Genomic DNA, 25,378 nt, shown 5'->3' on the forward strand with positions numbered 1-25,378 from the left:
AAGGTCCCCTTTAAAAAAAAATTCTCGTAGCAGAACTGAGGTTTAAACTCAGGGCCTCATACTTGCTAGGCAGGTGCTATAGCTCCTGAGGCACATACCCTAGTCCTTTGTTTTTGGTGCTTGTATTGGGGCTTGAACTCAGGACCTCTCATCTCTTTCTTGGCTTTTTCACTCAAGGCTGACACTCTACCACTTGAGCCACATCTCCACGTCTTTTTTTTTTCTGGTTATTCAGAGATGAGTCTCTCAGACTTGTTTGCCCCACCTGGCTGGCTCTGAACTTCAATTCTCAGATATCAACTTTCTGAGTATTTTAGCATTACAGGCATGAGCTACAGGCTCTTGGCAGTTTTATGTTTTTGTTTGTTAAACAGAAACAACCCAAAGTCTAGCATTTCACATGGCTCAATCTAATATTTGATAAAGGAGTAATCACTGCCCCCAAAGGTCACTGACTTGCTGTGTGTGACCTAGAACACATCACATCCCACCACAGACCCATTGTGTGAGCTTCCATTCCTCCAGAACTGAACCTGAGCCCAGAGAGGCTGCTTCAGACACTGACCTTGGCCCAGCCGGAGGAGGATGTGGCTGGGGTCCTCTAGAGTTGCAATAGAGGAGATGGGACCCTTTGCAGCTGCCCATTCAAGGATCTGGTTGTTGACAGAGAAGGCTGGCAGCTGTGTGAAGTTGACTCCTGAAGGCTCTTTGAAGATGACCAGGCTGGGATTCTGGGGAGACATAGAGTGCTGAGTCCCTGCCACATGCAGGAGGTAGTTTGGCTGAGACTGCCAAGGCTGGTGGGTGTGACGTCAGCCCAGACCCCCCAGCTAGCTCCTCTGCCTCAGCCAGACCATCCCCTCTCCCTTCCACACAAGTCCATCTGTCTGGCTCTTGGCCTCTCTCCTGTCCTTGATTCTTCCCCGCAGCTGCCCTCCTAACTTCCCTGTTTGGGTCTGTACCCCAATTCACACTGGGCCTGTCCCCATTCCCTTCTCCCTCTTAGGGGTATCCCCTCGACAAGCATCTGTTCTCAGTCTGTGAATCCCACTGGTCCTCGTTACTTCCCTGATTTCTGTCTCTGCTCGGTTGTGTGCTCTGTTTCTGGGCTGTGGCTATAACTGACAGCTGCTTTGCCTGGGCAACCTCTCAGGACCCTCCTTTTATAACGAGGAGGCAGGGCTTCCAGGCTTCCCTGCTTCCCCCAGCTCTGAGCCCCTGCCATAGGACAAAGCCAGTTGGCCTGGATGCAGTTCACACTTAAAACTTGAGGGGTGTGTGTGTGTGTGTATGTGTGTGTGTGTGTGTGTGCTGGGGCTTGGACTCAGGTGTGTGTGTGTGTGTGTGTGTATGTGTACTGGGGCTTGGACTCAGGGCCTCACATTTTCCCTTGGCTTTTTCACTAAAGGCTGGCTCTCTACCTCTTGAGCCATTCCTCCACATCTGGCTTTTTGCTGGTGAAAATGAAAGCTAATATCTCACAGACTTTCCTGCCTGGGCTTGCTTCAAACCACAATCCTTAGATCTCAGCTTCCTGAGTCGTTAGAATGACAAAATTACAGGCATGAGCCACGCGGGTTTGTTTGTTTGTTTTTTTTTCCTCCATTGTGAGACACATCAACTACAGAAATTCTTGCAAATTCAAGGAAGTAAAAGAACAAACTAATGTCTCTCCTAATCGTACTGCTATGGACATATTGTTAGGCTGCCTCTGAGCCCTTTCCCTTTGTGCTTTTGCATTTTCAGATTAGATGCCTTGTATCTTTTTCATCTACAGTGAAAAGATGAGTCAATGGAATACCAACTGGGTCCAACTGCCCCCTGGACAGATGGGCAAACAGACTATGCAGAGCCAACCAAGGTTGCACATAAGCCCCACTCCCACCTCCCCATCCGGACTCCTTTGTCCCAGCTTCTGCTACCCTCTGGGTGCTTTGTCGGGGGCCTGGCCCACAGGAAGGGACGGCAGGGGGCTGAATGCCCAGTACACTCACATAGGCCAAGTGCAGTGGGATTCCTGGTGCCTGGAGCTGTAGTAAGGTACTCTTGTTCACGACGAGAACCAGAAACACCTCTCGACGCTGGCTGCCATTGTGCTTGGATGCCTGGAGAGTTAGCTCGAGCTGTGCCACCTCCTGGGGAAGCAACCAGGAGACACACACCAGTTACACATGCACAGGTCAGGCCACCAGACGGACGATTCTCCCTGTTCCCCTGTCACCTAGTGCCTGTGCACAGAGCAGTGCCTGGACCTCCAGACACGCCCAGAAAATAGATAACTACATGCTGAATAAGTGAACAGTCAATCAAGAAAAGCCAGGTGCTGGTTGCTCACACTTACTCAGGAGGCTGAGATCTGATTATCCCAGTTCAAAGCCAGCCCAGGCAGGTAAATTTCTTACCTCCAATGAACCACTAAAAAAAAACAGAAGTGGAGCTGTGGTTTGAGGGTAAAGTTAGCCTTGAGTAAAAAGTTCAGGCATAGTACCCAGGCCCTAAGTTCAAGGCCCAGGACTGATAAGAAGAAGACAAAGGGAGAGGATGGAAGAAAGATAGGAGGAGGAAGAGAAGGAAGGAAGGAAGGAAGGAAAGGAGGGAGGGAGGGAGGGAGGGAGGAGGAAGGAGATGATGATGACAACTGGGACAAGACTGACCTTCATCCAATGTTCAAAATCTGTGTGTGTGTGTGTGTGTGCGCGTGCGCACGCGCTAGTACTAGGGCTTAAACTCGGGCTGGGCTCTGACCCTTAGCTTTTTCACTGAAGACTGGCACTTTACCACTTAAACCACAGCTTCACTCCCAGGCTTTTGGTGTGTAACTGGAGATAGTAATCTCATGGACCTCAGCCTCCTTGGGTAGTTAGGATTATGGATGCTTGGCTAAGATATTCTCTCTCTCTCTCCTCTCTGTCTCTGTCTCTCTCTCACTCTCCTTTTCTTCCTTACTGTCTCTCCTTCCATCCCTCTCTCCTTTTTTCTTTTCTTCATAGGGCTAGCCCCAGCTAGTCTTGAACTTGAGATCATTCCACCTCAGCTGGGATTCCAGACACTGACTCATCACTTCTGGCAAGATTTGTTGTTTCTTGAGTATCTGCTGTATGCTGGGTCTATGAACATCTATCTATACAACGGATAGTGCCCTAGGCCCGGAATTAGTGACCTTCCTTCCCCATTGTCCTCTGGGTGTCCCTGGAGACCACTCTGCTTCCAGCCTCACATGGCATCCACATTTGTTCTCCTGAGGGCTGAGAGCACAGCTCAGCACTACAGCATGTGCTTAGCATACAGAAGACTTCCAGTTTGGCCTATTTTGAATTATTAAAATAGCTTCGTGCTGATAGCTCATGCTTATAATCCTAGCTATTCAGGAGGCTGAGATCTGAGGATCACAGGTCAAAGCCAGCCCAAGTAGAAAAGTTCATGAGACTCTATGTCCAATTAGCTAATAAAAAGCTGGAAGGGCATTCAAGTGGTAGAGTTCTAACCTTGAGCAGAAAAGCTCAAACCACAGTACTGGCATTCACATACGCAAACACATGCATACAAAAGAGTAGTCTCTGCTTTGCGACTTTCTGAGCTAGGGTATGAATAAGCAGGTGAGCACAGAGCCTGACCCAGCTCAGTGCCTTGGAAGCCAAATGCTTTCTTCAAACTGATGCCAGCTCCAGCCCCTGCCCCGGCAGCTCTCAAAGGCCGGCAGCCAAACTGCCAGCCCAGACGTCTCCTCTGTCTCCTCTGAACTATGACACAGGAGAAGCTATTTCCAATGGACATAGCAGTGGAAAGTTTTTGCATTGGGCTTCTAATCATCTCCTTGCCTCTTCCTGGAGCGATGTCACAAAGCCAAAGACAGTGTTTTAGTCCCTGGAAAAATCCGCTCAGAAATATTTCCATTACTCAATAATGACACCCAAAGTCCTCTCAGTGAGCAAGAGCTTTATTTAAGACAACAACAAAAAAAAAGAGCAAACAATAGCATCTCATTTTTAGTCCTTTTCTTTTCTTTCTTTTTTTTTTGTGCTAGTCCTGGGACTTGAACTAAGGGCCTGGGTACTGTCTCTGAGCTTTTTTTTTGCTCAATGCTAGCCCTTTGCCATTTGACCCACAGATTTGTTGCCAGCTTTCTGGCGGTTAATCGGAGATAAGTCTCATGGACTTTCCTACCCAAGCTAACATTAAATCTTGACCCTCAGATCTCAGCCTCCTAAGGAGCTAGGATTACAGGCAGGAACCACCAGTGCCCATCCAGAACTAACAATTCAGTTCATAGTTGTGATTGCTACTTGAAACTGAGCAAACCAAAGCACAACTCACTTGAGTGGTGTGGAGAACCAGAGCAGGCTCACCCTGCTTGCCCTGGCCGCATTACGGTTATTTACTCCAACAATGGAATCTGGTTGTACAATTCTGTATATATACAAAGCCCATTCAACTGTCCTCTGTGAATGGGTGAATTTCATCTTAGTAAAGCAGTTGAAAAAACAACTACCTATCAGTCATTTCTCACCATTCAACCTCATTCATGCCTGGCCCTGTCCTGAGCATGTAGCCGCGCCAGCTAACCAAAGCAAGAGATAGGCATTCTTCCATTTCACAGGTAGGTATCTAGAGGTATAGGGAGGAAGCTGCTGAGAGCCAAGGGTGAGTGCCAAAGTCAGGAGCGCAGAGCACATGAGCCAGAGCTTGACCACTGGACAGCTCTATCCAGGACTGTCTTCCTTCTCAATCCTACTTCTGGGTTCTCCCCACCCCTCTCCAGCACCATCTCTTTGTCCTTACTAAAGGAGAGAACTTCAAGTGCATATAGGGGAAAGTAGACAGGCCCCATACTTTGGCAGACTGAAACCAAGAAACTATCATTGGAAGTGGAAATATGGCTCAAATGGTAGACCAGCCAGCCTCTAATAAAAAAAAAAGCTGATGGAGAGTGTGAGGCCTGAGTTTAAGCCCCAGGACTAGCACAAACAAAACCACGTATATGCCATTTAATATTTGCTGGCTCACAACTTTAATCCTAGCTCCTCAGGAGGCTGAGATCTGAGGATTGAGATTCAAAGTCAGACTGGGCAGGAAAGTCCATGAGATCCTTCATCTCTAATTAACCACCAAAAAGTGGCAAGTGGAGCTGTGGCTCAAGTGGTAGAGAACCAGCCTTGAGTGAAAAAACCAAGTTTGAAGGCCTGAGTTTAAACCCTAGTGTACACACACACCACACACACACACACGCACACACACACACGCACACACGCACACACACACACACTCCATCATCATCAACCTCCCTGGACCTCCATGGCTGCAGCAGGCAGAAGCACAGCCCTGAGCAGACAGGAAAAAAGCCCTGGTGCATCAATCCTGCTGCTGTCCCTCTGCGTCTCACTTTCCCCATTTGTGAAATGGGGTGAATACAGGGCTAGGCACAAATTCCAGGCAGGTTTCTGGGTATAAGAAGAAAATCTTAGGGGTCAGGACACAAACATGACAGAACTCTCAGCTCTTCTCCCAGAACTCATAAACCAAACTCTCAATGATCATGAAATCCTTTCCAGTGGAGTTGGGCAATGTTGGGTGCTGAGGCCCCAGGTGGGGCAGCCACCAGCTAGGATGGCACAGAAAGTGAGCAGTGTGGACACTGGAGGAGGTTGGAAAATGGGGTGCTCGGATTCTCTGAGCCCTTACGCCTAGCTGAAGGCCTACTCATTACAGTAAAACCTAGGCAGGGTTTCCACAGCAAACATTTCCCTCCCACCGTCCTGACTCACACACACATACACACTGACTTCCTTCTTCCCTCCCCCAGCGACAAAGAAAGGGGCCTGCCTGTCCCCAGCCCGGGCTCCTAGGGGCCTGCCTGCCCCCAGCCCAGGCTCCTAGTCTTCCGGATGGGCTCCTGGAGATTCTGGGACCCAGCCAGGACAAGGCAGACTAGCCAGCCCCTTGCCCCCATCCCTGCCAGCTTGAGCCTGTCCCAGCCCCTTCCCCGAGCCACAGGGTGGGAAATCCAGTTTCTATTTTTGTGCCAGTGTCCCACAGATGCCATTGTTGGGGCAGAGGTTGGTGGCGGGAAGGGGGGATTTCAGTGAGGAGGTCCTAAGTGCTCATAGCCACTTATAGAAAGTTGCTTCCAGCAATTCTTCTAGAAGTGGGGCCTTGGGGCTGTCTGCAGCCCCCGCCCTCCCAGGGCCTGCCTAGAGGCGGCCCTCCAGCCTTCCACCCTGCAGTCTCAGTACATACAAGAAGGGTCACGATGGGAAGACAAACCCAAGTTCAAACGCAGGGTCAACCAGTAGCCTGTGACCCTGGATGGTTACTCATCCCTAGGCCTCAATTTTCTGATCTAGAAAATGGGGCAAACAATACAACCACTTTACCTGCTTATGAGGATCCACTTTATGTGTATTTTATATATATATATATATACACAAATATATATGCATATATTTACATATATTCATATATATTTTCTCCTCCCTCCCTTTCTTCCTTCTGTTACTCATCTACCCATCTGTCTGTTTATCCATCCATCATCCTTCTTATATCCATTTTCAAGCTGACTCAGAGCTGGAAACTGGGGAGATGGTGAGAGACAGACGTGAGCCCCAGCTTAGGCTATGTGACCCTGGTCTTGCCCCTTCCTCAAGCCCGGCTCTCATTTAGAAGGTTTGGGACCAGAAAGCAGAACTGCTCCAGCCACCGCCTTCTCTCTATCCTGCTTTCAAGGCAGCAGCAAGGGAGCTCGAGTGTCCACATGTGGACAGCCCAGCCCAGATGCCCGAGCTCTGCCACTCCTACTCCCAGGACGACAGACTACCACCCACCCTTAGGTGGAAAGGAGCCATACAGGCAGGTAGTGCCCCCTCTCGAGGCTGGAAGAAGAAAGAGCCCCAGGCAGCCTGGAGAGGAGGCTGGACACCATGTGCACAATGCATTCAGCGGTACTGGACATCCATCCCAAGTGGAGAGGTGAGGCTCCAGCTGAGCATGCTCCTTCAGCTCTGAGAGGGCCAGACAGAGGTCACTAATTCTGGGCCCAGTGCAGGAACCCTTGCCTGGGTCTGAGGGCCACACTGCCTTCGACAGCCTCTCTCAGCCTCCCAGGACGGTCTCGGGGAGGCGAGGAGCCTCCACGGCTCACTGTCTGCCTCTGCAGCCCTCCCTCCCCCTGGCCAGCCATAAGTCAGTCAGTGCTAGGACCTGGCCAGCGCTTCTGCTTAGGGGTTGGTAGGGTTTCATGGGTTTCCTGAGTTTGCCCAGGAATGGGGATGAATCAACAGCTGACCCAGCCTGGCTGCTGGGGTTTGTTAAGAAGACAGGAGACCTGTGTCGTCGTCATCGTTGTCGTCGGTTTGACGGGAATTGCTGAGACATCAGGCCGGTTTCCTGTCTCTGAAGATCAGGATGTGACCTCGGGCCCCCTCCTGGAATCCAAGCTCTGGCCTGCCCTTCAAAGACTCAGCATGATAAAACCCCTGCCCAGCAGCCCCTGACCTGTGTGCCTGCTGACCACCTCATAACACGCGTGCGCGCGCGCGCGTGCATACACACACACACATATACACACACACACTGCTTCCATGGGGATTTTGGTGACTACCACCCACAGGAAATCGGTCAGTGCTGAGGCCATACAGGGATGGATGGGAAAGCCATCTCTCTGTGCCAGGGGCTGATGAAGGCGGCCATAGGTCAGGAGGAACCAGGCGGGCTGCAGAGACAGTGCGCCCACGCTTTTGGCTCTCGGCCTTTGTACATGCAGTGCTCTTGGCCTGGTGCCCATAACCCTGCTCTCTGGCTGAGCACAGAGCCTTCTCCCCAATGCCCCTTCTCTCCACACCCAACTCTTGCCCCCCGCCCCATGCCATCGCCAGTTCTATCACACACGAGTCCGAGGACGCTGATGCCCCCTTCCCTGGCCGACGTATGCCTCAAGGACAGGGTCTGCTTCTACTGCCTGTATCCTTGACGCCTACCCGGGGGGCAGGTACACAGCAAGCATCCGGCCAGTGATGGCGGAAGGGGACTGTTGAACCATGAACCTTCTTCTTGGGGCTACGAGGAAAGCAAAGTGCCCCTCAGGGAAGCTCCAGGCTCCACAGGCACCAAGACCACAGGGCAGGATCATGGGACAAGGAGGCCAAGTGCATTCATGGGGCAGCTGAGCTCCTTGAGGCTGAAAATAGATTTGTGCCATCTTTATTAGAGGGGTCACCTTTAAGAGTCAAACAAGTCAGCTGATATGATGAATGCTGGCATTTACAGGTGAGAAGTAGAGTCCAGTGACAACAATAGCAACAATCAGCTGCTAGCCGGGCGCTGGTGGCTCACACCTGTAATCGTAGCTACTCAGGAGGCTGAGATCTGAGGATCGCGGTTCAAAGCCACCCCGGGCAGGAGAGACAAGACCGTGAGACTCCTATCTCCAATAAACCACCAGAAAACCGGAAGTGGCGCTGTAGCTCAAGTGGTAGAGCGCTCGCCTTGAGCTGAAGAGCTGAAGGACAGCGCCCAGGCCCAGAGTTCAAGCCCCACGACCGACAAAAAAAAAAATCAGCTGCTATACCTGGCTAGGCCCTGCACTCAGAATTTTGCCTGTGGACAGGTTCTGGTAGCTCACACCTGAATCCTAGTTATTCAGGAAGCTGAGATCTGACGATCACAAATTTGAAGACAGCCTGGGCAGGAAAGCCCAGTAAGATTCTTTTTTTTTTTTTTTTATCAGTCGTGGGGCTTGAACTCTGGGCTTGGGCACTGTCCTTGAGCTCGTCAGCTTAAGGTGAGCACTCTACCGCTTGAGCCACAGCGCCACTTTTGGTTTTCTAGTGGTTTATTGGAGATAAGAGTCTCACGGACTTTCCTGCCCGGGCTGGCTTTGAATCGCTATCCTCAGATCTCAGCCTCCTGAGTAGCTAGGATTACAGGCATGAGCTACTGGTGCCCAGCTGAGATTCTTATTTCTAGTTAACCACCAAAAGCCAGAGTGGAGCAGTGGCTCCACTCTGTTAGAGCACAAGCCTTGAATGAAAAAGCTAAGGGGCAAGCCCAGTCCCTGAGTTCAAGTCCCAGTCCTGGCATTAAAAAAACAAATGAGCTGGGCACCAGTGGCTCATGCCTATAATCCTAGTTACATGGGAGGCTAAGCTCTGAGGATCATGGTTCAAAGCCAGCCAAGACTCTTATCTCCAATAAACTACTCAGAAAAATTTGGAAGTGGTCCTGTGGCTCAAGTGGTAGAGTGCTGGCTTGAACAAAATGAAGCTCAGAGACAGCACCCAGGCCCTGAGTTCAACCCCCAGGGCTAGCACAGGCCTTGTCCCACAGTAATCTCTCAGCAACCCTATGAGGTAGGAACTATTATCATCATCTCTTTCCCATGGGAAGACTAAGGTTTGGATAGGGGGTCCAAGGGGATGTAACCTTAAGGAGTTAGTCAAGGCCAGATCACGTGGCCCACACCTGTAATCCTAGCTACTCAAGAGACTGAAATTGGAGGATGACTATTTTAAATTAGTCCAGACAGAAAAGTAAAGTCTGCAAAATCCCATCTACAGTGCGCTGGTAAGACTTCAGGTTGGAGGAATGGTTTAAGTGGTAGAGTGACAACGGAGCAAGCAAACCAAGTGAGTGTGAAGCCCTGCGTTCAAGCCCCAACAGGAGCACGAAAAGAAAAAGAAACAAAGGAGAGGTCAGCCAAGGTTCAATTGGAGGACTGTGCGGCTTCAGGACATAAGTGTTCTCTCCCTCCCCCCTCTACTCTCTCTCTCTCTCTCTCTCTCTCTCTCTCTCTCTCTCACACACACACACACACACACACACACACACTGTTGCTTTGATTTATTTTGTTTTGTTTTGAGATGGGGATTTTACTACATTGCCACACTGAGTAATGTAGTAATACTTGTATTCAAATGATCCTCTTGCCTCATTGAGTATCAAGGACTACAGGAATGCACCACAGTGCTTAGCTAGAACCTTGTTCCAAACCCTTGCAAACACTGTAGCGCTTTCAGGTATACACGCATACACTGTTGTTTGATATATGCCAGGCCCTGGGCCCAACTCTGCTGCCCCCAAATTCTTCATGAGCTCCTGACCAGAGAAAGGTAGGGGTCACCCTTCTACTACCAGCCACTAAGAAAAGTGCTGGCCAGTGACAGACCCAGGACTAGATCCTGGAACTCCTGGGCTCCAGCACTCTCTCCCACCTCCTCAAACTCATAGCCCTGCATGCCAGGACCTCGGTGCTTGACTTTGAATTACAAGTTGTGTACATTGCAAACTGAGTTCTTGGGAGAAGACAAGGGAGATTTCTGTTGTTATGAGTTTCAAGAATCCTTGGACTAACACTTACTGACAAAGCACTGGTGCTCATGCTTGTAAATCCTAGCTACTCAGGAGGCTGAGACCTGAGACTCTCAATTCCTTAACTCACAGCCCAGAAAGACTAATTTAAGACACTAATTTCCAGTTAACCAGCGAAAAACCAGGAGTGGAAGTATGGCTCAAGTGGTAGAATGTCAATGCTAAGAGGAAAATCTAAGCAAGAGCTTGACTCCCTGCGTTCAAGCCCCAGGACAGGCACATATGCACACGTGTGTGAGTATGCAAGTATGTACACACACACACACACACACACACACACACACACACTCCCCCAGTGGCTGTCATTGCCTGTAGACAAAGCCAGGCCTTTTCTAACTGTATGCCCTCAGGTGAGCCACAAGCTACCACATGCCAAATACCAGTGGCCAGTTCTCTGCTCCTCCCGCCACTGGCTGCACTCCTGATCGACCTTTGTGTTGCTTCCTCCAGGAAGCCCTGGAAGCCTAATCCCATAGTTGCAGCAGCCCCTTGCCCTGTGTGTGCATCCTTGCCAACTCAGCAGTCTTCCTGTCTGCACACCTGTCTCCCATAGACCTGAACACAGGGTTGGAGCCTTCCTCTGACCTGCTGTTGGGTGATCAGGCTCCAGAAAACTCAGTTACTCAGAAGAGGGGCAGGACCCAAACATGAGAATAAACAAGATGAGCTTATAGAAGGCAATCTTATTTTCCAAGTCTTTAGCAAATTAAACAACAAATTACAGCACCAATACAAACCACCTAAACTGTGTTTGGCACTCTCTGAAGCTTTGGAATTATCAAAACTCACAGTCATCATGGCAGGCAGGGCGATGGGGAGCAGGGCCCCCCCGATATTGGTGGTCTGGGCATCTTCTTATCACTGCACAAATGCCAAGGCAGCTCAACAGTTCTGGGGGCAGGTTGGCCACAGTCTTCCCTGAGTCAAGACTGATAAATCACTTGAAGGACTTAAGGACACACCAGCCAGGTATAGCCTTCAGCCCAGAAAAGCCAGCGCCACCTGAGTGCTGAGATTCCCTGGAGAGCCAGGAGACAGCCTGGCCCTGAAGTCCCTGAGGAGAATTTGATATGAACTCTGGCCTTCCCACTGTGCTTCCCCTCCCAAGGCCAGCCTCAGTTTCCTCCTCTGAGAAGTGGGGATAATAACCAGATGCTTGCAGATTAGCCCTTGCAAGGCTTAATCCCTGAAAGATGCTCAGTGTCTGGCAGATACTAAGCCCAGCACCCAGCAGGTCCTAAGCATTGACACACATGTTATTAGAAGAGACAAATTTAGACAAGATAAAGAGGGCTCTTCTGGAGACCAAGCTCCAGGCTGGCCCTGGTGGTTTGGGTTTTGGATCTCAGAGGCTATTTGGTAGGGTCTGTGTGTGTGTATGCTGATACTTGAACTCAGGGTCACTGTGTGTGTGTACGCTGATACTTGAACTCAGGGTCAGTGTGTGTGTGTGTGTGTGTGTATGTGTGTGTGTGTGTGTACACTGATACTTGAACTCAGGACATGCTATCTCTTAGTTTTTCACTCAAGACTGGTGCTCTGGCACTTGAGCCACAGCTCCCTTTCCAGCTATTTGTTGGTTAATTGGAGATAAGAGTCTCACAGACTTGTGGCTGGGAAGGTGGCTCAGTGGTAGAGTGCTTGCCTGGCATATATGAAGCCCTGGGTTTGACTCCTCAGTACCACATATACAGAAAAAGCTGGAAGTAACACTGTGGCTCAAGTGGTGTAGAGTGTTAACCTTGAGCCAAAGTTCAGGGACAGTGCACAGGCCCTGCGTTCAAGCCCCAGGACTGGCAAAAAAAAAAAAAAAGAAGTCACAGACTTTCCTGTGGAGGCTGGCTTTGAACCATGATCCTCCTATCTCAGTCTCACAAGTAGCTAGGATTACAGGTGTGAGCCACTGGGTCGCACATATTTGATGGGGACAGTCCAGGTGCCTAAAGTGGAGCCAAGCTCTCCGGGAAGCTGTGGGGATGCCCACATTAAAAGGGCACAGGCACCAGCTCACCTACACACACTGCCCACCTGGGTGGCAGCCAGTCCCTGCCCTCTTCTGGTTGTCACCAGAAAATTGACCCCATCACCAGAAATGACACCCCTGTGAACACCAGGCAAAGCCCCGTTGAAGCCTTCTGCTCCAAGGAAGGCCATAGGAAGGCACCCCTCATCCCAAGTCCCTGGAGACCACCTGACTTCTGCCAGGGCACTCACGTTTGAGAATTCCAGGAAGAGGATATGGACTTCAAGGACAGCATTGGGAACCTGAGCCACGCAGCCCTTCGGGACATGGCTGGTGGCATATGTCACCTCACCCCTTTTGGGGTCCACAGGCTGTAGTTCACAATGGACTTTTTCTGCAAGACCTGTGAAAGAAGAACAGGAGAAAGGGTCAGCTAAGAACAAGTCATGTGGCTGGGGGTGTGGCTCAATAACCAAATATTTAGTACTTGTTCAGGTCACAGTCCTCCGATGACGTATAAGGTTTTCTTGTGACTCCATAAGACAGGGCGTATGACACTTTTCATAGCTGTTTTATGGCCATCAGTCATTGTAGAATTGACTGCCTAAAGGCTGGGGTGAAGCTGTGGGAAGGGGCGGCCTCCAGTGAGGGTCCTTTGTGAGGGAGGCCACTGGGGTTCTCCCCACCCCAATAGATACTAGGGCTTGAACTCAGAGCCTCTGCGTTTGCTTAGCTTTTCTGATAAAGGCTGGAGCTTCTACCACTTGAGCCACACTTTCAGCCTTTTGCTGGTGAACTGGAGAAAAGAGTTGTGTGGACTTCGCTGCCCGGGCTGGCTTTGAACCACGCTTAGCTAGGATCACAGGCCTGAGCCACCAGCACCCAGCTTGAATAATTTTTTATCCTAAAGGAGATCCTAAATTGCATAGGATAGCCTTATAGTACAAAGACTTGGTGTATCTGAAGTCCAAGCCTTCCTGAACACTCTATTTTCTTATTTCCACTTCCCTGTAACTGGCAGGATGCACGTCGGAGACCCAAGATTCAAGGAAGATGAGCTCAGCTGAGCAGGCAGTGTCTCCTCTCTGCCTCTAAGGTGGCCCTGGGAGGAATGGCTGGAAAGGTTGAGAGTCATCTGAGCCAGGTGACTCCTTCCAGTTAGAAGGAGGGGATAGATCAGGCCTCAGAGCCTGGGGTTGAAGGGGGGGGGGCGGGCGGCGCGGAAACACACAGGTCCTAAGGGAAAGGAATGGAATGTCACCGTGACCCAGCAGAGGAGGAAAAGGAAATGAGGCCCCTACACCTCGTCCTAAGGAATGTGCCGGAGGAAGGGGGGCTATGGAGGAGGGAAAGAGGACCGAGAAGGGGAGACTGTTTGGAAGTTTGTGTCTCCATCTTGTCGCGCTCACTTCCTGTTTTCTTGGAGATCAAAGATGGGCGCGGAGGGCCTGGCTTCACAGCCAGCTGACGCCAGCCCAAGTAGGGGGCAGCCAGCCTCCTCCTGCACCCCTGGCTGTCTATAGCTTCACCCAGCCTCCTTCCCCACCTTTCCACAGCTTGCTGGGCTCAGACCATCCAAAGTCAGAGAAGGATGGAAAATGGCCACCCTTTGCCATGACAACACCAGTCTTTATCCATGATTGGATAAAGAGTAGGACAAGGACATTTGGCCACTAGTGGGACCCAGTCTCATCCTGAGCATGCCAACAACGGTGGAGTGTCTGGGCTATGTGGTATTTAGGGTCCCTGAAGCCAGGACAACCTGGCTCGGAATCTCATGCCTGATGCCTGAGATTCAGTTAATGTGTATAACTCTGAGGAACAACTTGAGACTTTATTACTTAGTCTGTAGAGTGACAATAAGCAGAGAAGCCATCTGGGTGCCAGTGGCTTATGCCTGTCATCCTAGCTACTCAGGAGGCTGAGATCTGAGGATTGAGGTCCAAAGCCAGCTTGGGCAGGAAAGTCTGAGACTTTTATCTCCAATTAACCACCAAAAAGCAGGAAATAGAGCTGTGGCTCAAGTAGTGTGCACCACCATTGAGCTAAAAAAAAAAAAAAAAAAAAAGCAAGATAGCTTTGCCCAGGTCCTAAGTTCAAGCCCCAGTAGAGGCCAAATAACTCTTCCAGGCTGTTGGGAAGACTCCATAAGACAGGGCATATGACACGTTTCATGGTTGTTTTATGGCTATCAGTCATTGTAGAATTGACTGCCTAAAGGCTGGGGTGAAGCTGTGGGAAAGGGCGGCCTCCAGTGAGGGTCCTTTGTGAGGGAGGCCACTGGGGTTCCCCTCACCCCAATAGATAAGGGATATTGCCCTCTCCAACTATTCCCTCCGATTCACCCCTTTACCCCTGGTTCTTAAGCATTGGCTCCTTGGGTAGTACTTCATCTAAGTTACCTCCTATGCAAATGGGGAGACCGAGGCTTGGACAGGCAAGATACACCATGGCTGACCAACTGGGTCTTAGACCCCTCTCCCTTTCAGGAATCAGGGTCTGGTTTATGAGTGAGTATAGCACCTCCCTTCTTTCCTTCAGACTTTCCCTGCCCCCTCCCCAGACTTTCAGGAACCCCAGTTCCTCCCGGACTGCCGGACTGCCTGGCGACCTGGGGCCACCTCCTCCATGCGGTCAGCCAGGGGGAGAGGCCACAGGCCTAGCCATTATGTAATGATCAGATAACAGGCCAGGCTGGGAGATCAGATAAGAGGTCCATTTATTTTGGGGCCTTTTCGAATCCTGGCTGCCCCCACCCCTTAGACGAGAATGGGGAGACAGGAGGGAGTATGACGCCTGGGCCTGTCTCCCAGAGCCCGAGGCGGGCCCAGACCAGCTGAAAACAATCCACTGGCACCAAGGGAAATGCCTGAGGTCTCCTGGGACCTGTGGGAGGAGGTGCCTGCTTGGGGGTGGGGGAGCCTGGGTGCCGTGGCCTCTGGAATGAGAGACCCTGGAGCAACCTCTCCACCACTGTCCTCTCCACCTCCTTCCTCACTCACAAGCACACAGGACACGGCCACTTCCCAGACTTGGCCAAGTCTCTCTTGGGACCACAGTGGGCCCCAGGAGCCAGGTGGCCTAGACTAAATCTCAGCTCAACTTCTTCAATGACCGCTGGCCTTGAGCAAAAGCGGACCTCTCAGGGCCTCATCCTGAGTAGGTCAAGCACTGCAGAGCACCTAGGCCTCAGTTTCCTGCCTGCAGAAATGTCCACACGTTCACTGGAAGCCAAGGGACTCTCATCTCTCACAGCCGTTTTGCCTAGGTAGGCTGGCAGGTGTTTTGGGTTGTGTTTTGTTTTTGTGCCAGTCCTGGGGCGTGAACTCAGGCTCTAGGAACTGTCTCTGAATTTTTTTTTTTTTTTTTTTGCTCAAGGCTAGTGATCTACCATTTGAGCCACAGTTCTACTTCCTGCTTTTTGCTGATTAATTGGAAATAAGAGTCTCATGGACTTTCCTACTCAGGCTGGCTTCGAACCATGATCCTCAGATCTCAGTCTCCTGAAAAGCTAGGATTACAGGCATACGCCACCAGCACCCAGCAAGGTTAGCAGCTTTTAGACCCAGGTAAGATTGGGGAGGTTAAGGAGTTGGCCCCAGGATCCCAACTAATCAGTGGCTGGGCTGTAATTGGAAATTTGGTCATCCATCTCTAGCACCCAGCCTGTGCCTCATAGGCTGTGTGTCTGTCTGATGCTGTCGGTCTGATACAGGAGCCCATGTCAAGTGCTCAGACAGCACTTGTGGGTACTTTGTATGTAGTATCTGAGAATTCATGACACCAGGGCAGATGCTTTCTTTTTCTGGTTGGTCCTGGGGCCTAAACTCTGGGTCCGGGTGCTATCCCTCAGCTCTTCAGCTCAAGGCTAGCGCTCTACCACTTGAGCCACAGTGCCACTCCCAGTTTTCTGAATGGCTTATTGGAGATAAGAGTCTCATGGACTTTCCTGCCCGGGCTGGCTTTGAACCGTGATCCTCAGATCTCAGCCCTTCTGAGTAGCTAGGATTACAGGCGTGAGCCACCGGCTCACTGACTAGGGTAGATGCTTTCTAACAAGAGTCTTCTATGCTGAAAAGTCTTCTTCAGTCACCCACAAATCACCCAGCCACCCTTCACTCCTTTCAATAGCAGTCTCATGGATTTCTCATCTCCCAACAACTCAAATCTCCCTTGTGCCTTTCTTTCCCATGGGTTCCCAGAGACTACTGGGTCAAGCTAATATGCTGTAGCTTCAGGTGGAGTTGCAAAGTTAAGGGATCTACTAGGCAACAGTGGGCTCGTGCCTGTAATCCTAGCTACTCAGCAGGGAGGGATCTAGAACCAAGGTGGTTCAGTGAGCTGGGAATGTGGCTGACTAGTAGAGTGCTTGCCTAGCATGCATGAAGTCCTGGGTTCGAGTCCTCAGTACCACATAAGCAGAAAAAGGCAGAACTGGCACTGTGGCTCAAGTGGTAGAGTGCTAGCCTTGAGCAGCAGATGCTCAGGGACAGTATCCCGGCCCTGAGTTCAAGCCCCAGGACTGGCAAAAAGAAAAAAGAAAGAAAAGAAAAGAAAATGTGGCTCAGAACAAGTCCAGGTAGGAAAGTCTGAGAGACTCTTGTCTATGATTAATCACAAAGCCAGAAGTGGAGCTATGGCTCAAGTGCTAGAGTACCAGCCTCAAATGAAAAAGCTAAGGGACAGCGCCCAGGCTCTGACCTGCAGGAAGACCTGCATCAAGTAGTTCCACTATTCTGGGATTGAGGGTCAACTCCTGGGGTGAGATCAGGCTATGGGAAGGTGTTGTCATCTCCCCTGCTGTGGTGCAGTGGTCAGGCCCACGGCTCAAGCCCTAGCTGTTTACCCAGATCTATCCCAAGGCCCCAGAACATATGGACCAGGCCTGTCCTCCAAGGGCCCAGCACTGACCTATGTGTGACCCTGAGCAAGTCCCTCTGTCTCTCTGAATCTTAGTGTCACTGTCTATCTAGCTGAGATGAGGGAAAATCTTCATGTAGGTCCCCATTGACCCGGGACCTCACCCTCTGCTGGCCACCATGGCCCTTGACCCAGATTTTTTCTACCTGGCAGATGAGAAGCTGCCTGGAATATGGCCTCAACACTGGGGTGTTGTGGTCCTTGCTCAGTGCCACCAGCCCCCCTGCAGGGAGTCCTAGACCTCCAGTGAGGTAGTTGGCCACACAGGGGCTCCAAATTACACCTCTGTCCTATCATCAGGCAAATGATGCCTACCTTCCCTTAAGGAACTCTTTAATCCCTGCCACCCGGCTGAGGCCAGGAGCCCCAGCACCTCCGGCTTCTGGGACTGTCTCCAGATGAAATAAGGCAAAATACAGGAAAAGGTGCGTGCCTGAAAAGCGTGCATTGAGGTGGTATTTATAACCAGAACAAAAGGGGAAAGCACCTAAATGTTCAACAATGGGGGTGGCATTATTCCAATGATGGCACATAGAAAGAAGAGAATATCCAGAGGGTGACTACGATGGCACATGGAACACAGGATGTAAAAAGGCTGGTCGGCCTGAATTAAAATTACCTGAAGAAGCTCGACAAAGACAAGTAAGCAACCCACTAAACCTTCCTGGGGATTGAACCCAGGACCTTAAACATGCTAAGCATGTATTCTGCCACCAAGCAATATTCTCAGTTCTCTGGACTTGAAGGCTATGCTAAGACAAATATATAGTTAAATTATTCTTTAAATCTCCATATGCCTTTCTTTTGTTTGGGTGGTACAAGAGTTTAAACTCAAGGCCTCACTCATAATCACATCTTTCTTGCTCATAGCTGATACTCTACCACTTGAGCCATTACCTCCAGCCTGGAGTTTTGCTGGCTAATTGGAGATGAAATCTTAAGGCTTTTCTGCCTACGTTGGCTTTGAATCACAGTCCTCACATCTCAGCCTCTTGACTAGCTTGGAATCTAGGTAAGTGTGAGCCATCAGGACCTGGTAAACATGGTTATTATTAAGTCTCACAAACATAATTCTAAAAATATATTATATATTACAATTTAAAAGTATATAATGCAATTAATAATATATATTACATGTATATATATATATATATATATATGCATACACATACACACACACAGTACTGGATATAAAACCCAGGGCCTTGCATATCTAGGCAAGTGCTCTACACTCAGCTACACCCTATCTCTAAGTTACCTTTTTTGGGGGGGAGGGAAAGGTCAGTCCTGGGGCTTGAAGTCAGGGCCTGAGCTCTGTCCCTGAGCTTTTTCACTCAAGGCTAGTGCTCTACCACTTGAGTTACACCTCCATTTCTGGCCTTTTGCTGGTTAATTGGAAATTAGAATCTCATAAGACTTTCCTGCTCAGTCTGGCTTTGAACTGCAGATCCTCAGAGCTGAGTAGCTAGGATTACAGGCTGTTGTTATTGGTCATGGTGCTTGAACTCTGGGCCTGGGCACTGTCCTTGAGCTCTTCAGCTCAAGGCCAGACCTCTACCACTTGAGCCTGTCAGTGACACTTCCAGTTTCCAGGTGGTTAATTGGAGATAAAAGTCTCATGGACTTTCCTGCCTGGGCTGGCTTTGAACTGCGATCCCCAGATCTGAGCCTCCTGAGTAGCTAGGATTACAGGCGTGAGCCACCAGCATCCAGCTAAATTATCTTACTTTTGAGAAGATAATAAACATCAAAATGCATCACCTCTTAATTATCTAGGTTCTTGTGGTGAGCTGGTATATCATATCTGTGGGGAAATATGCAAGATCATGGTGCGACTGGTACTGTCTTTTCCGAGTTGGAGGAGGAGGGTGGAAGACATCTCTGAAGGAATATTTATACCACAGAAACTGGCAGATGTTATAAATCCGGCCTGCTCCATTGCTGACTGTATACCAGCACAGCACTGCCCTCCATCCTATAAAACTAGATCCTAGCAGTCTGGGCCACCCCTGAAGTCACCAACAACCAAGGGGATGGAGGCACAGAGCCATGGCTGCGAGCTCAGGTGGTCAGAACTTCCATTTCCTCTTCTGTGAAATGGGGCCATAAAGGCAGCCATCTTGCAGGGTCATGGGTAAGGGGATTACATGGCTCATGGTTAGAAAACTCGGTGCTGGGAGCCTCAAGTCTGAAGTCCAAGCCTCGCCCAGTGCCTCAAGGCCTCTGAGACTCCGTTTCTGGTTGCTAGTGAGGTGGCCGCAAGTGCTTTATAGACTAAAGATTGGAGACTTTCAAATGCTGGAGATGGCCCCTGACCACTGATGCTGCTTTGTGCCCCCACAAATCCCCAAGGAAGTCCCTGGATATGCAGGTGGGCAAAAATGAGTTGAGGGCAGGCCCCGGGGCTGGCTGAGGAGCCTGGCCCAGCAGTGAGCAGCACCTGGGCTTAGGGGGCTCCCCAGGACCCCTCCCCTGCTTAGTTTCAGTGAAGCAGCATAGATCAGGACTCTGGAAAAGGGCCAGGCTGAGGAGCCCCCTGTAGAGCCCCTAGCCTCAGCCCACACCCTTCTTGGGGAACAGAAAAGAGGAGGGGAAAGGCAGGGGCAGGGCACCCCGACCTCGACCTGTTCAGTAGGGCTCTGGGGAAGTTCAAAGGCCCGGGAAAGGTGGGAGGATTTCAAGCTAGCCACAAGACAACAATAACAGACACAGAGCAAGCATGACCTCACTACCCGCCTTCCTTCCAGTGCCGAGGGGAAACTGCTCTCAGCCCCTCCATGTGTCCAGAAGCTGGTCTCCAGCTGCATCCTTCTTCTCCTACCTTCTTCATAGGACACCCAAGGCCCAGAGGGTGTAGGGTACTCATCCAGGGCTGCAGAGCATTCTTGGTACATGGGCACAGTTGGGAGCACAGAGCCCTGGGGCCAGGGCTAAATAACTTGTCCCACTTGGCCTGTGACTTTGAACACGCCAAGTCCTATGGCCTGTGAAATCACTTAGTCTCCAGGCAAATTGGGATGGTTGGGGACCCCACATGTCCCCCAAAGCCCCTGAGGTGGCTCCATGTGCCACAAGTTCAGGAAGGAGGTGCAGGGATGGGGGTGAGGGCCTAAGTTGGGCCCCTGGACACTTACTTGTCCGGCCGAGGTCGCAGATGGCCAGTAGCAGGACAACAGCCAGCGAGAGCGCGCTGCGGTGCATGCTGTCCACCCCGGAGACTGTGCGCTGGGCCTTATCCAGTGTCCAGAGGCAGGGCCGCGGGTGGGCGCCGGGGCCGGCGTGGGCTCGCACGGGGACCCAAGGGGAGCAGGCGGCCGGAGTGACGGCGTCCCTGCTCCAGCCTTCTGGGGTGGTGGCCGAGGGGTCAGGAGAAGTGGGCACAGGCTGGAGGGTGGCAGGGAGGGTGCGCTGCACTCCTGGGGACAGCTATCAGACGGCAGTGCTGGCCTGGGATGGGGTTCGGAGGGAGGCTGAGCAATGAGCTCCCAGCGGCGGGGAGCTCGGCTCATCCAGCCCGGCCCAGGGAGGCAGGAAATGCGCTTCCTTAGCCCGAGGGGCTGGGCCAGGCCGTCTGCCAGGCGGGCTAGAGGAAGTACCACAGGCTTTGTGGCTGGGTGGGGGGCCCTGGGACGGGGGAGGCTGTGGGAGGGCCCAGGCTCTGGCCTTGTCTCCCTACACACCCACCCTCCCGAGACTGGCTGGTGGGGGCCCACCTGGCACCCACAGATGAAAACCATCACTACCCTGATAGCCCACCCAGGAGATCTGAGAGGCCCCGGCTGAATCCATTTCTGGGACCTCAGAGCTCCAAGAACGCAGGCCTCCTCTTTTACAGATGAGGAAACTGAGACCTGATGAGGTCCTAAAAGATGGTGGAGTTGGATTTGAGCAGGTCTGCTTCTGTGTGGGGACATGAGACTATGGTCCCCCTTCTCTTGTGAACAGGGAAACCTGCCCAGAGGGCAAAGAAACATTCTCAAATTAGCCCAGCATGGAAGCTGGGGCTGGAGTCTCTGGGCCTAGACAGGGTCCAAGCCCCAAGCCCACATGTTTGTATCTTCTCCTACTTGTAGCAAGCAAGCAAGATGAAAGTTCATTTTAAGAAAGAATTTTCACGGTGTTTCTCAGCCACCTGCCTACAAAGTGGGGGCACCACCATGCTGTTGGGAATGGAATTTCCAAGGGCCCCAGCACCACAGAGCTGAGCCCTGGGCCTGGCCTACAGGAGGCGCTGCCCGTCAGTGTCCCCCAAGCTAGGATGGCAAATCCCTGTCCATCAAACCCCTTTGCGGTGTTCACCCTACACACACAAAGCACCCACTGTGTGCCTACCTGGCGCTTGTCACAGGCAGGACGTGGAGTCAGACCCAGGGGAGCTCGGAGCAGTTACCTGAACCACCTGAATTGAAAGAAAGGGGTTTGTGGGCATGACGGGCAGAGGGACGAGCCTGGGCAAAGGCGCAGAGGCAGGAAGTGGGCAGACCACTGCAGGACAAGCAAGGGTGTGGTAGGGACAGGAAGCCTGGAGAGCCTGTAGTCCTGCTCTGGGAAGGTTTGAAATGTCAGGACTTTCTCCCGAGGGCCACCAGGAGCCATGGACTCTGGGCTCTGAGAGGCCACATTGTCACATATGAGATGAAGCAGGCCTGCATCACAAAAAAAAATGGAGGCCCGGGTGGGAGGAGGCTGGAGTCCTGGCTGCCCCCGTAACCGGAGCAGCCGTTTGTCTTTGCCAGAGTTGGCAGGGGTGGGTTGCAAGGGTGGCGCTCCTTGGGTGAGGGTCGTGGCAGAGGGTAGATCACCCAGCCAAGCCTGGGCACACCGTCACAGGTGTGCCATGCCTGCCATCAGGAAGCCCCTTGCAGTCATGGAGGCTGAACGGGAGATGAGGGTGGCCAGGAGGTATCTCCAGGTCCTGAGCAGAGTCTGTGCCAGAGGACAGTTACTCCAGCCTTGGGGTGAACTGTGCCCTAGGGCCCACCCTAGGCGTTCACCTTATCAGCCCTTCATCCCCACAGACACCCCGGTCGGTTCCTAGGTTCCGTTAGGCAAGGCTAAGAGGAGGAAGCCGAGGCTCCCTGAGGTTTACCAGGCCCAGCCTGGCTGTCAGGTGGAGACTCTAAGGTTGGGTGCTGTCCTGAGCTTTTTCACTCGAGGACTCAAGGTTGATACTCTACCTTTGAGTCACAGCTCCACTTCTGGCTTCTTGCTGGCTTTTTGCTGGTTAATTGGAGATAAAAGTCTCATAGACTTTCCTGCCAAGGCTTTGAACCACAGATCCCCAGATCTCAGTCTTCTGAGTAGCTAGGATTACAGGCGCAAGCCACCAGCACCTGGCTTGACATCATATATATTTACACTGCTGTGTTCCTGCGTAGGAGCTGGGGCCTTTGAGCCCCTGAGTACAGTGAAAAAGAGATGTTCTCAAAGGGAAGGCAGGGATGAAGGTCATGGATGCCTGGGGAAACTGAGGCACAGAGCAGTGGGCCTTGCTCCTGGTCTTTAGTAGAAAAGGCCCGTCCTGCCTGGTTCTCCTGTCCCCTGGAAGTTCAGTGGTCGCGTGGCCAGAGACAGACGGGGGTTAGTTGTCCACCCATTGCCACCCACCCACATGTTCTACCCATGCCCCCAAGCCAAGTCCACATTTCCACCCAGCCCACCCCCTGGAAATCAGAGACAAGACGAGGAGAGGGGAGACGCAGCCCCTGGTTCCATCCCCACGTGGCTCTGCATGACCCTATCCAGCTGAGAAATCCGCTCCTGGCCTCTCCCTTCAGGCTGAGTGGTTATAGGCTGTCTCTGCCAGCCCTGGGGGTCTGCCTAGCCCCTGTGGCTACCCCTACCTGCCCACACCTGTGTAAACAGACCTGGTCACATTCTCCCCACGCCATCCCCCTGGGAACGTGCCATCTGTTTCCTGCCAGGGCCCGAATACAGATATTTTCAGGTGTGGCCTGGCCACACATCAGGAGACCTGTGGTGGCCGCCTGCCAGGCCCTGCTGTGCCTGTACCCCACAGGGGGCGTTCTGCGTCTTCCTCCTCCTGGAGGGTCGGGAAGGTCTGGACTGCAGGAAGGGATGGAGCACGTTCACCCTGGCTCCTGGCCACTGAAGGAATTTCAGGAGGTCCCCAGGGAACCCCTAGGCGGCTGTCTGGCTCCAGCTCTGGTCCAGAGCCAGGAACTGTTGATAACAGATGAGTAAGACCCTCATCAGCCAGGAGTCTGGGTATTCAACTCTGCCCTGAACTGGCTAGGGGTCCTCTAGTAAGCCCTTTCAACTTCCGGGACCTCAGGTTCTTCATTTGTACAATGGAAGGGCAGCTTGCTGGCCTGGAGAAATTCAAACAAGAATTCAAGTGCTCTACCACTCATGGGCTCGCCCGATCTCATGCCAAGATCCCCTTCACACCCACCTAAAGGGCCACGACAGTCACGTGGAAGAAAATAAGGCTCAGGTATGCCAGGACACATGCAGGAGAGAGGCAGAGAATAATGCCAAATCTGGACCTAGAAGTATTCCCTTGGCTTCCAGAACATTCCATCCTGGTTTCCATCCCATGTCTCCGGTCACCTTATCTATTCCTCTGCATTGGTCCCCAGGCCCCTTTCCTTCTCACTCCCAAATCAGGTTTTCTCAGAGCTTTGTGACCCTGATGACATCATATCCCAGCACTGGGACAAATAATCTCCGGCACTCAGAGTCTGATAACGGAAGAACTGTCTATGAACTTATCTGGTTGCAATGACCTCATGGGGCAATCTGTCTATCCCTGCCATTTCTATTTGCTAAGGACCTCAGGCCTCTCTAAATTTTGGTACCCACCAGTGGGTCTCAGCCGTCAATACAATGTGCTTGAACTTTGCTACCCAGAGTGCAGTCTGTGTATCTTCTGGAAATTTATTAGTAGTGCAGGGCCTCAGCCCTACCCCAGTCTGCTAAATAGAGCCTGCATTTTGATTTTTTTTCCCTCAGGATCCAGGGAGATTTGCTAGGTGCTAGATACTCAAACGCCTACCTGGACAGAAAAGTCTTTGAGACTATTTCCCCCAATTAAACAGCAAAAAGCTGGGAGTTATGGTTTAGGTGATAACGTGCTAGTGTGAAACCCTGAGTTCAAGTCTCAGTACTGGAGTTGTGTGCACATACACACTTGTTTTCATGCATGTGTACACGTGCGTGTACGAACACTGATCCTGGGGGATTTGTGCACACCTGAATGTGGGGGTGGAGAGTATTGTGCTAAATACCAGCTGCAGTGACCATCCTGACCTCTGTCTCTCCAGCCAGGACCTTCCACATCTCAGGGCCCCTGGATGTCTCAACCCTCACCGGGTTCTAGTCTCTGCACATCGCTTTCTGGTGCCTTGGTTTCTCCACCCCAGGCCACAACCTCTTTTCACTGTCCCATTCTTGGAGTTGATCTTGACTTTCACAAGCCTGATTGAAGCCACACAAGATGGCGATGGGTCCTCCTTCACACTCCCTGTTGGCAGAGCGAGGCTGCTTCCTCACCCACAGTACCATTCTCTGGGAACGGCCTGGTCACCTCCTCATTGAGCTCTGCTGGCTTTGTCCCTTGTCCCAACCCTTTCTCCACACTGTTAAGGGAGCCTGTTAAAGACAAGTCAGGTTTTAACTTGAGTCAGGCCCTTTGAATATTTGTTTAAAATAGTACAATTCAGCCACCTGGCTGAATTGTGCTGGTGCTTACGCCTGTGATCCTAGCTACTCAGGAAGCTGAGATCTGAAGACGAAGGTTCAGCGATGGCCCAGTAGACAAACCCTTGAGACTTATCTCCAATTAACCAGCAAAAAGCTGGAACTGGAGGCCTGGCTCAAGTGGTCAAGTACCAACCATAAGCAGAAAAGGCTGAGCTAGAGCATGAAGGCCTGAGGTTAAGCCCAGTATTGGCACACACAAAAAAGTTAGATTCCATCTCTGCTCTGCCCAATGCCCCTCACTCCACTGACAACCACTCAGAGTAAAGGCCTCCACTCTAGCCCATGTTAGCTCCTTGCTGTTACTTGAACTAGCTAAGCAAATGCTCACCTCAGGGCCTTTGGACATGCTGTTCTCTTCAAATGCTCTGTCGATGCCACATGGCTTGCCTCCTCCTCCTTTAAGCCTCTGCT

The 25,378-nt window shown here is 51.5% G+C and overlaps 1 protein-coding gene across 4 annotated transcripts in view; it reads right to left on the reverse strand.

Annotated features, from left to right (window-relative positions):
- Positions 1–21,599, reverse strand: part of Eng (endoglin) — a 30,925-nt gene extending 9,326 nt beyond the window's left edge. For 3 of the 4 annotated variants that reach the window (XM_013021473.1, XM_013021474.1, XM_013021471.1), the window contains exons 1-4: positions 20,377–20,747; positions 12,574–12,725; positions 1,995–2,135; positions 566–731 (exon numbers count right to left, since the gene is read on the reverse strand). In XM_013021473.1, the coding sequence (XP_012876927.1) occupies positions 566–731; positions 1,995–2,135; positions 12,574–12,725; positions 20,377–20,443 (526 nt within the window). In that variant the 5' untranslated portion in view covers positions 20,444–20,747. Of the gene's footprint in view, positions 1–565; positions 732–1,994; positions 2,136–12,573; positions 12,726–20,376; positions 20,748–21,574 lie in introns of those variants that run through there. The other variant, XM_013021472.1, reaches the window with a different exon arrangement.
- Positions 21,600–25,378: the final 3,779 nt, after the last annotated feature.

This window comes from Dipodomys ordii, unplaced genomic scaffold, assembly GCF_000151885.1.
Source record: "Dipodomys ordii isolate 6190 unplaced genomic scaffold, Dord_2.0 Scaffold55, whole genome shotgun sequence".
Classification (NCBI taxonomy): Eukaryota; Metazoa; Chordata; class Mammalia; order Rodentia; family Heteromyidae; genus Dipodomys; species Dipodomys ordii.